Consider the following 12,385-nt stretch of genomic DNA (forward strand, 5'->3'; position numbering starts at 1 on the left):
CCCTTTCCCTGCTTCATTGTATCTTTCTGGATGTGTTTCTAAGCAGGTAGAATTAATCATTGCCAGCCCATTTTCTGCTAAGCACTGCTCCCGACTCTGTAACAAAGTATTGGCTTGACATCTGGTCTGGTTCATTATGAAATCACCCATAACTGAGTATTTGTTGATATTCTCATAGTATACAAGTTACTGTGTTAGATACTACGATAGTAAGACGAGTAAGATACATGCCTATTTTTTTAAGTAAACTATAATCTCCTGTGCATTAAGCCCACAAATAATCATGTATTCTTTTTAAAAAATTTTGGTAAAACACAAGTAACATAAAAGTTGCCATCGGGTTCTTCCCTGGTGGCGCAGTGGTTGAGAGTCCGCCTGCCGATGCAGGGGACACGGGTTCGTGCCCCGGTCCGGGGAGATCCCACATGCCACAGAGCGGCTGGGCCCGTGAGCCATGGCCGCTGAGCCTGTGCGTCCGGAGCCTGTGCTCCTCAACGGGAGAGGCCACAACAGTGAAAGGCCCGCGTACCAAAAAAAAAAAAAAAAAAAAAAAAAAAGTTGCCATCGTAACCATTTTGCCATCTTAACCATTTTTAAGTGTACAGTTCAGTGGTATTAAATACATTCACATTGCTGTGCAGCCATCACCAACATCCAGCCCCATAAGTCTTTTTGTCTTGTAAAATTGAAACTCTATACTCATTAAACAATAACTCCCCATTTTCCCCCTCTCCCCAGGCCCTGGAAACCACCATTTTACTTTCTGTCTCTATGAATTTGACTACTCCAAGTACTTTCGTATAAGTGGAATCAAGTCTTTTTGTGACTTGGTTATTTCACTTAGCATAAAGTCCTCCAAGTTCATTCATTTTGTAGTGTATTGCAGAATGTTCTTCCTTTTAAAGGCTGAATAATATTCCATTGATTTTGCTTATCCATTCGTCCATCGACGGACACTTGGGTTGATTCCATATTTTATTGATTGTAAATAACACTGCTGTTGCCATGAATATGATTGTACAAATATTTCTTCAAGACCCTGCTTTCAATTCTTTTGTGTATATATCTAGAAGTGGAACTGCTGGATCATATATGGTAATTCTACTTTTAATTTTCTGAGGAAACACCATACTGTTTTCCACAGTGGGTACCATTTTACATTCCCACCAGCAGTGCACAAGGATTCTGGTTTCTCCACATTTTCTCCAACACTTGTTTTTTTGTTTTTTTGGTAATAGCAATCCTAATTGGTGTGAGGTGGTATCTCATTGGAGTTTTGACTCTTATTTCCCTACTGATTCAGTGATGTTGAGTATCTTTTCATGTGCTTATTGGGCATTCATAAATCTTCTTTGGAGAAATGTCTACTCAAGTCCTTTGCCCATTTTTGAATTGAGTTGTTTGGGTTTTTGATATTGTTGTTGAGTTTTTGGAGTTCTCTATATATTCTGGGTATTATCCTTTATCAGGTGTATAGTTGGCAAATATTATCTCCAGTTCTGTGGGTTGCCTTTTTACTCTGTTGATAATGATGCAAAAAATTAAAAACTTTTCCTGAAGTCCTTTGTCTGTTTTCTTAAGTTGTCTGTGCCTTTGATGTCATGTCCAAGAAATCATTGCCAAGTCCAGTGTTGTGAAGCTTTTGTCCTTTGTTTTTTTCTAAGAGGTTTATTATTTTAGGTCTTACATGTAGGTCCTTGATCCATTTTGAGTTAAGTTTTGTATACAGCATTAGGTAAAGGTCCAACTTTATTCTTTTGCATATGGCTATCTAGTTTTCCCAGCATCATTTGTTGAAAAGACTGTCCTCATCTCATTGAATGGTCTTTACACTCTTGTCAAAAATCATCTGACCATATACAATATATTTTGGGGCTCTCTGTTTTATTCCACTAGTTTATATTTCTGTGTTATGTCAATACTGCACTGTTTTAATGTAGCTTTATAGAAAGTTTTCGAAATCAGGAACTGTGAGTCCTCCAGTTTTTTTTTTTTCAAGATTGTTTTGGCTGTTTGGGGTACCTTAAGATTTCATATGAATTCTGGGATAGATTTTCTATTGCTGCAAAAAATGTCATTGGAATTTTGAAAGGGATTGCACTGAATCTTTAGATCACTATGGGTAATACTGACATTTTAATGATATTAAGTCTTTTAATCTATGAATATGGGGTGTATTCCCCTTTATTTATGTCTTCTTCAATTTCTTTCAGCAATGTTTTGTAGTTTTCATTGCATAAGTGTCACAATACTTTGGTTAAGTTAATTCGTAGGTATTTTATTCTTTTTGATGCTATTGTAAATAGCACCATCTGCAAACAGATTCTACTTGGATGCCCCTTCTTTCTTTTACTTGCCTAATTGATCAAGCTAGAACTTCCAGTATTATGTTGAAGTGGTGAAAGTAGGCATCCTTGCCTTGTTCCTCATCTTAGAGGAAAAACTTTCAGTTGTTTATCACTGCAAATGAGGTTCTTTGTGGGTTTTTCACATATAGCTTTTATTATGTTGAGGGAGTTCCTATTTCTAGTTTGTTGATTGTTTTTATAATGAAAAGATGTTGAATTTTGTCAAATGCTTTTTTTCTACATCAATTCATATGATCATGTTTTCTTTTTTTCTCCTTCATTCTGTTGATATGGCATTTACATTGATCAATTCACACTGTTGAACCATCCTTGCATTCCAGGAATAAATCCCACTTGGTCATGGTGTGTAATTCTTTTAATGTGCTGCTGAATTCTGTTTGGTAGCATCTTCTTTGTTGAGGATTTTTGCATTGATATTCATAAGGGATATTGGTCTGTGGTTTTGTTTTCTTTCAGTGTCTTTGTATGGCTTGAGTATCAAGGTAATCTTGCCCTCAGAGAATGAGTTCGAAAATGTTCCCTTCTGTTCAGTTTTTGGAAAAGTTTGAGAGGAATTGGTATTAGTTCTTCTCTAAATGTTTGATAGAATTCAGCAGTGAAGTAATCAGGTTCAGAGCTTTTATTTATTGGGAGATTTTTGATTACTGATTCAAGCTCTGTACTAGTTACAGATATATTCAAATTTTCTATTTCTTCATGGTTTAGTCTGGGTAGTTTTTTTGTTTCCAGGAATTTGTTCTTATCAACTAGGTAATACAATTTGTTGGTGTACAATTGTTCATGTCACTCCCTTATAATCCTTTTTATTTCTTTAGAATGAGTAGTAATATCCCACTTTCATTTCTGATTATACTAGAGTCTCCCCTGTTTTTTTTTTTTTTTTTTTTTGTGCGGTACGCGGGCCTCTCACTGTTGTGGCCTCTCCCGTTGAGGAGCACAGGCTCCGGACGCGCAGGCTCAGCGGCCATGGCTCACAGGCCCAGCCGCTCCGTGGCATGTGGGATCTTCCCAGACCGGGGCACGAACCCATGTCCCCTGCATCGGCAGGCAGACTCTCAACCACTGCACCACCAGGGAAGCCCTAGAGTCTCCTCTTTTTGTTCTTAGTCCATATAGCTAAAGGTTTGTCAATTTTATTGATCTTTCTGAAGAATCAACTTTCAGTTTTGTTGATTTTCTCTTTTGTTTTTCTATTCTCTATTTTGTTTACCTTTTCTAAAATCTTTATTTCCTTCATTCTGCCAGCTTTGATTTTAGTTTATTCTTCTTTTTCTGTATACTTACATTGTAATGTTGGGTATTGATATGAGATCTTTCTTTTTTAAGTGTCTATAGCTAGCTTTGAAATTTCCCCATAGAACTCCTTTATCTGCCTCCCATAAGTTTTGGTGTGTGGTGTTTGTTTTTGTTCATCTCTAAGTATTTTCTAATTTCTTTTGTGATTTCTTTTCTGATTCATAGGTTATTTAAAAGTGTGTTGCTTAATTTCCACAATTTTGTGAATTTTCCCTCTTTTTTTGTTACTTATTTCTGACTTCATTCTCTTGTGGTCAGAGAAGAAACTTTGTATGATATCTATCTTTTAAAATATTTGGGGGACTTCCCTGGTAGTCCAGTGGTTAAGACTTTGCTTTCCAATACAGGGGGTGTGGGTTCGATCCCTGGTCAGGGAGCTAAGATCCCACATGCCTTTCGGCCAAAAAACCAAAAAACATAACACAGAAGCAATATTGTAACATACTGAATAAAGACTTTAAAAAAATGGTCCACATCAAAAAAAAATCTTAAAAAAAATAAAGTATTTGGAGTCTTAATTTGTGGTTATATGGTCTGTTCTGGAAAATGTCCTATGTTTATTTCGTTGTTGTTGGGCAATTTACCATTCAAATCTTCCCTTGGAAGTTGCTAGCCTTCAGCTGACTCCAGAGTTCCAAAATAGTTACACTAGACAGATTCTGCCAGTGCAGTTGTTGTCTAGGTGGGGAGACAGATTCCTGGAGCTTCCCACTGTGCCATCTTCCCATAATCCTTCCCAACAATCACGTATTCTTACCTAGAGTAAGATATTGTATCTTAAGAGAAGTAGAGTACAATCAGAGATCAAAGAATTTCAGATAAGATTGATTGCATCTTTCACTTGGCCATCTAGCAACTTTGGGCTAGTTTTTAAATCCCTTTCGGCCTCACTTTCCTGTATGAAAATTAAGGATAATGATACTTACATCAAGATTGTTGTGAGGATAAATGAAACAATATAAGTGTATGGCTGAGTGTCTGGCGAGCATTCAGCAACCATCTTTTACTTTTATTAGCACCTCCCATACCCCAAATGATTTTAAAGCTTGTGATTTTTTTTTTTTTTTTTTTTTTTTTTTTTTTTTTTTTGCGGTTCGCGGGCCTCTCACTGTTGTGGCCTCTCCCGTTGTGGAGCACAGGCTCCGGACGCGCAGGCTCAGCGGCCATGGCTCACGGGCCCAGCTGCTCCGCGGCATGTGGGATCTTCCTGGACCGAGGCACGAACCCGTGTCCCCTGCATCGGCAGGCAGACTCTCAACCACTGCGCCACCAGGGAAACCCTTGTGATGAGTTTTATAGAGATTGATGGGTGATGATGATAAGGATATCTCTTTCAGGTAAAGGGAATGAGAAATAAGGGTACAGAGTTTAAATATAATGGCACAAGTGTTTGAAACAAAGGATATAGCACAGCAGCTAATGGGGGTAGGATAAGGAAAAAATATAGCTGCAATTGTTTTTGAATTTTGTACAGATAGAAGGGTTAGCAGCTGGGTTCCCAGACCTACCTCTGACCCCCCCTCTCTCCCCCTCCCCCCCAGATGAAAAGGAACTCCACAAAGGGCACAATTACAGTTAAAGACAGAGGTGGTAATTATTAGAATGAATTTTTGGAGTAGGAGATTGGGATTGGAGATCGAGGCAGTAACTCAGGTGGAGAGATTTGTTACATTGGAGGAGTCCTGGCCACAGGAAGCTTAAAGAATTTAGGATATATTCTGCTAGTTTTTCAGGTGTTATTTTTCCTTTGCTTGTTCAGGATTTTGATCTTGGCAAATAGGAATTATCATTTGAAGATCCAATCAGATTTTGCTAAGAGTATCTCTTGTATTTATTTAAAAGATCAGAAAGTGTGTAATTTTCCTGGAAATACTTTAAAATACTTTAAAAACCATGAGGGCTCACAATAGGCGATATTTAACAGTCACGTCTGGCACAGCCTACAGTGTGTGAACCTTCTATTTCTTGAGTTTTTGTTTTTTCTTTGCTTCAGGAGGCTTCCATATGGAAGGCCACAATATGATTTTTCCAAGGTTTTGCTCTATGAAGGGCTTATTTTGTAAAGTTTGAAGCTTTGAGAAAGATAATGCTCTGTCAACTGATTAAAAATAAATAAGGATTAAATTATGTGAGTGGCACAGAATGTTAGTTTGAAGTGTTAATGTTATTGTTAAAACAATAGTTTCTGCATATTTCAAATTATCTTTGACCCTAAGCAGAGAGAAGCAGAATCCTGAGTCACATAAGCTTTTTTTTGCCTTAAAAAAAGTGATATTAGTGTGGGTGAAACTTTAAAAGTATAACTCTGATTTTTAAATTATTCCCAAACTTGTGATATCTAAAGATGCTCTTTAGAAGAAAAAGCCTAATGTATTAAAACTTTTAATTTTTCTTTGCTTTATGTGGTTTTGGTATCAAATTGGCATGTTGTTGTGCATTTGAACCCTTTGAAATAGTTTAATTTTTAATTTTAATTGTGAAAATTTATTGTTATTTCACATATTTAGTTTCTGTAATTTAAAAATATTCCACCACGGATGCTTTTTAAGACTTGAGTTATACTGCTATATTAAATGCCCAGTCTGTCTCTGCTTCCGAGGTTTTTAGTTATTTCTTGGCCTGTGGCCGTATAACAACCTGTACAAAGATGAGTAGGTAGGGTGTGCTACCTTTATCCTTCTATCACAACAGGCTATGTCTGTTCAGGATTTTGCCTCTTCCTTGCAGTTCAACAGCCATCTCTTTTTGGTTTTGGCTTTCAACAGTCAACCCTCAAAGATCTTTTGTTTTGTGACGGTTAAAGAAACTGGCTCAGTGTTCTTACTCTTAGACAATTATTTAATTGTTTACAGATAACTGAAACTACTAAAGGTTTCTATGATGAATCCTTTTATTTTGTTGGAGGCTTGTCATGTCGAAATGATTGGTCATCATAATTCCTGGTGTTTGAGAAGATTGTTTTTAAGCCAAATAGCATCAAAAAGCTCTTTCTTTCTTTTCTGATTTTGTATTGGATATTTTTCCTGTGTATTATAACAAATATCTCTCCTTTTTAAATTGAAGACATAGCAGATTTAATGCTTGATTAGTGCTGTTATAACATGCTTATAGAAATGCTCTCTATAGAAATTTTCACTTTATTGAAATAATATGAAGTATTACTTTGGTAATTGCAGATAAGGATGAACCCATCTTATACAATAAAGAGTTTAGAACTTCAAAAGTATATCACATCAACAACTCTAATTAACCCCAAGGGAGCAATTTAGTGAAGAATATTTTGAATTCTTAATGTACTATTTATACTTACTGGCTTATTTTGATTATTATAAATGTTTCCAAATATCAGCTTGTTTTATTTAAATGTTTTAGTACATTTTCATGAGTGATTTTCCATGGGGGGGGGGAATACATTTCCACCTTTATTAAGTGAGCCAGTAGGAAAACATGATTTCGTTTCCATAGTTGATTTAAGTCAACCTATCAGCAACACATCTGTTCCATAAAGTTAGGTACCCCTGGAACATGATAGTGCATAATTAATTCCTTACAGAATTGTTTAGAACAGTTGCATTAAAGTTACTGATCACTTACTAGGTGCCGGCAGTATTCTAAGTGTTTTATGTGTGTTAATTGATTTATGTTATAAATATTTAAAATACATGTTTCCCTTCTGTTTTCCTTCCCCTTCTCTAGGCTAGTGTCCCTTAAGAAAGTTATTTTTAAGAAATAGCCCAAGTTAGAAATAGTATTAGCTTTTATCGAGATTGTCCACTTAATTTATGGAGCTCTCCATTGGAAATAAGTAGTATCGAGGGTAGAGAGAGCAGATTCCTCAGAACGGTGCCGATTCAACTTGAGTGAATGGCAGTCATGAGGGGGGATCCCAGGTGAATGAATAAGGGGTCTTTTGCATTGAGCCCATCATGAAGCCACCGAGGAGAAGGACAGAGAGAGGAATCAGCTTGGAGGACCTGAGCAGTAGAATTTAAGAACCATGGCAAGACAAACAAGGTGACATATTTTGCCACAGAGCAGCAGTTGGATGAAAAACAGAACTTATAAACAACAACGGTGAAATAACTAGTTTGGGCCAGTGGATGGACAAGAAGCCTAGCCTTAGATTTCCAAAGAATAAAGGAGAGAAACAGGTTTTAAACAAACAGTTCCATACACAGGATGATGAATACCAGCCATATCTTTGAATATATGTGTTGTATTACTTTATATCTCATGTCAGATGATTGCCTGTCTTACTATTATTTCTTATCTGCATTTGTCTATAGCTAGGATATTTGATACATATTTATTCTGGGGAGGCAGCTTGGTATGGAAACAGGAGGGAATTTGAAATTTGGCAGGCTTATATTTGAATTTTAGCTGTTACATGTCTCAGACAAGCTACTTATCTGATTTTCCCCCCACGATTTTACTGATATAATTGCCATATAACATTGTGTAAGTTTAAGATGCACAACACAATTATTTGATATATGTATATATTGTGAAATGTTTACAACAGTTTTAGTTAACATCCCTCGTTTTACATAATTACAGATTTTTTCTTGTAATGAGAACTTTTAAGTTCTGTTTTCTTAACGCTGTTGAGATATATGATACAGAATTGATAACTACAGTCACCATGCTGTACATTACACCCCCAGAATTTATTTATTTTATAACTAGAAGTTTATAACTTTAGACCACCTTCACCCTTTTCCCCCACCTCCCACAAATCTCACCCTCTGGTGATCAACAATATTTTCTTAGTTTCTATGAAGTTGGGTTTTTTCAGATTTTGTATGTTTATTTTAGATTCCACATATAAGTGAGATCATACAGTATTTTTCTTTCTCTGACTCACTTATTTCAGTTAGCATAATGCCCTCAAGATCCATCCATGTTGTTGCTAATGGCAGGTTTTCCTTATTTTTAATAGCTGAATAACATCCCATTGTTTAAACGTATCACATTTTCTTCATCCGTTCATTTGTTGAAGAACAGTTGGGTTGTTTCCATGTTTGGCTATTGTAGATAATGCTGCAATGAAAATGAGTTTGCAGAAACCTCTTTGAGGTAGTGATTTCATCTCCTTTGGAGATAAACCCAGAAATGGAATTGCTGGATCATATAGTAGTTCTATTTTTAATTTTTTGAGGAACCTCTATACTGTTTTTCATGGTGGCAGTACCAATTTACATTCCCACCAATAGTGCACAAGGGTTCCTATTTGTCTACATCCTTGCCAGGTGTTGTTAACTCTTATCTTTTTGATAATAGCCTTTCTATCAAGTGTGAGGTGATACTGTGGTATTGATTTGCATTTTCTTGATGATTAGTGATGTTGAGTATCTTTTCTTGTACCTGTTGGCCATTTGAATATTTTCTTTGGAGAAATGTCCATCCATATTATTTGGATGTCTTAAAATTGGATTATTATTATTTATTATTGAGGTGCATGAGTTTTTAAAAATATATTTTGTATATTAACCCCTTACCAGATATTATGAATTCCTTATTGTAGAGTAGTAATCATATATTATTATGAATTTATTATAAATCAGATATATGGTTTGAAAATATTTTCTCCCATTCTGTTGGTTGCCTTTTCATTTTGTTGATTGTTTCCTTTGCTGTGCAGAAGCTTTTTAGTTTGATGCAGTCCAACTTGCTTGTTTTTGCTTCTGTTACTTGTGCTTTAGGTGTCATATCCAAAAAAATAATTGCCAAGAACAATGTCAAGGAGCTATTTCCCTGTGTTTTCTTCTAGGAGTTTTATGGTTTCTGGACTTACATTTGTCTTTAATCCATTTTGAATTAATTCTTGTCAATTGTATAAGTTAGTGATAGTTTCATTCTTTTGCATGTGAATATCCAATTTTCCCAGCACTATTTGTTGAATAGACTATCTTTTCTCCATTGAGTATTCTTGGCTCCTTTGTCAAATGTTAGTTGACTGTATATGCGTGAGTTTATTCCTGGGCTCTCAATTCTTTTATGTTGGTCTATTTGCCTGTTTTTACACCAGCACCTACTGTTTTGATTACTATAGCTCTGTAATATAGTTTGAAATCAGGAACTGTGATGCCTCCAGCTTTGGTGATTTTTTTTTTTTTTTTCTTTCATCAATGTCTTAAACTTCTCATTGTACAGCTCTTTCACCTTCTTGGTTACATTAATTCCTGGGTATTTTATTGTTTTTGCTGTTGTAAATGGGATCATGATTTAGTCTTGGTGGGTTGTACATTTCTAGCTTATTTATTTACTCTAGCTTGTTCAGTTAGTTGGTGTGTAGTTGTTCATAGTATACAGTATCTTATGCTCCTTTGTTTTTCTGTGGAATGAGCTGTATTATCTGACTTTTTGTTAGCAGATTCTTCATCTGTAAGATGGAGATAGTAACATCAACTCTAGAAGAGTTAAATGAGATAATGTATGTGAAACATCTAGCAAAATGCCTGGTGCTCAATCAGGGCTAAACAAAAGTGAGTTACTCTCCCAAGGAGAAGCCAAAAAAAAAAAAAACCAGTTTTCTTTTTGCCCTTGTTATGGAACAGATGGAAATTGAAAAGAGAAGACATATAACAATTGGGAGACTGGAACCTCTATTCATAAGAGAGAGGCCACAATTTGTGTGTGTGTATGTGTGTGTGTGTGTGTGTGTGTGTGTGTGTAAATGGCTTAGGAAGAAAGGAATGTTAGCTGTTTAAGAACATGTGGTCAGTTAAAAATCAAAATGTGTGTGTTGTTTCACTTAAGAGCTCCATGCAAAAATAATTAGAAATTAAGCATTACATTGTTGCCTCCTGAGTTCAATGATTTATATGTATTTTAAAGTCATATATTAACAGAATTACACATTGGCCAGTTATAATTATTAAAAGTTGTTTTCCTCTGTTTGAAATTTTAAAGGATTTGTATAATGATGGTCTTTTAAAACCTTGCTATTTATTATAGCAGTTGAATCATTGAAGAAATGTTATTCTTTGTTTTGTTCAATGTTGTTGAGCCTTATCTTTCTGGCATAAGAATATCTTATTATATGTAATTGTTTTTCTTTAATTTTATAATAAGAAAATTTATTTAAACTATATTTTTAAATTATAAGAGTAGAACAAACATTTTAGGTTTTTTTTTAAATTAATTTGTTTATTTCTGGCTGCATTGGGTCTTCATTGCTGCACGTGGGCTTTCTCTAGTTGCAGCGAGCAGGAGCTACTCTTTGTTGTGGTACGCGGGCTTCTCATTGCGGTGGCTTCTCTTGTTGTGGAGCACAGGCTCTAGGCATGTGGGCTTCAGTAGTTGTGGCACACGGGCTCAGTAGTTTTGGCTCGTGGGCTCTAGAGCTCAGGCTCAGTAGTTCTGGTGCATGGGCTTAGTTGCTCTGCAGCATGTGGGATATTCCCAGACCAGGGCTCAAACCTGTGTCCCCTGCATTGGCAGGCGGATTCTTAACCACTGCGCCACCAGGGAAGTCCAACATTTTAGTTTTTAAAAAACAATTCTGTATCATGTCTGAAGTATTTTGGGAATTAATCCTATTTTTTGATTTTTTTAAATTAATGTTGTCATTATTCTTCTTTACTTTGACTAATATAATCCCAAAGAGCATTCACTGGACATGTTTTAATATTTTTTTCTGATTTCAAGGAGTTAAAAATATTATCTGAAGATTTCTTAGGGTGTACTTTCTTACGAGAATTCTGTACTGCCTATTTATTCTTTTTAAACATTTTATTTATTTATTTGGCTGCATTGGGTCTTTGTTGCTGTGCGCAGGCTTTCTCTAGTTGCAGCGAGCAGGGGCTACTCTTCATTGCAGAGCACAGGCTCTAGGTGCATGGGCTTCAGTAGTTGCAGAACGTGGCTCAGTAGTTGCAGTGTGCGGGCTCTAGGGTGTGCGGTCTTCAGTAGTTATGGCGTGCGTGCTCAGTAGTTGTGGCTCGCGGGCTCCAGAGCACAGGCTCAGTAGTTCTGGCACATGGACTTAGTTTCTCCGTGGCATGTGGGATCTTTCCGGACCAGGGATCAAACCCATGTCCCTTGCATTGGCAGGTGGATTCTTAACCAATGTGCCACCAGGGAAGTCCCTGCCTGTTTATTCTTAAATCATTAGTTAAAAGTTAAATGAAAAGCTTTTTCATTTATGAATAATACGGTATATATAAGTGATACTAAAATTTTAGTTTTATGATAACCAAATAAATGTCATTGGTTTTAAAAAATGTGAATCTTTAATTTGTTTTGATTAACCATTGTAAGCATTTATCATTTTTGTTTCCACATTAATGTGTGCATTTGAAGATAATATGGGATTTGTACAATCTTTCTTGAATAGTTGAAACTTAACAGAATTGCAAATTGCAGATTTTTGTGCCTGGTGGAAATAAAATAAATATGAAGCATGGTAGATATTCATTTTTTATATCTCTTACATAACCTGGCAAATGATACTAAAACAGCACTTTGGTGTATGTTTTGGATATTTTTTCCCGTGTTAAGTGTGCACTGTCTTTAAAAATTTAACTTTATTTATTGCTGTCGTTTGAACAGGTGTCTCAATGCTTGTACCTACTGCAAAACTAAACACGCCAGAGGAAATTTGGCCAGTTATCCAGTTGATGAGTTAGTAGATAGAGCCAAACAGTCTTTTCAAGGTAAGAGTTTCTAGAATTCTGTGTGATTATAGTCTCTTCAGTAAATTATAATAGTCTTCTAAG

General features: G+C 35.9%; 1 protein-coding gene across 7 annotated transcripts in view; it reads left to right on the forward strand.

The window, feature by feature from the left end:
* The window catches only part of CDKAL1 (CDKAL1 threonylcarbamoyladenosine tRNA methylthiotransferase), a 652,719-nt gene that overhangs the window by 275,671 nt on the left and 364,663 nt on the right, over positions 1-12,385 (forward strand). For all 7 annotated transcript variants that reach the window (XM_033863886.2, XM_019945111.3, XM_033863888.2 and 4 more), the window contains one exon: positions 12,219-12,322. In XM_033863886.2, coding sequence (XP_033719777.1) covers positions 12,219-12,322 — 104 coding nt within the window. The remainder of the gene's footprint in view (positions 1-12,218; positions 12,323-12,385) is intronic.

This window comes from Tursiops truncatus, chromosome 10 (assembly GCF_011762595.2).
Source record: "Tursiops truncatus isolate mTurTru1 chromosome 10, mTurTru1.mat.Y, whole genome shotgun sequence".
NCBI lineage: Eukaryota > Metazoa > Chordata > Mammalia > Artiodactyla > Delphinidae > Tursiops > Tursiops truncatus.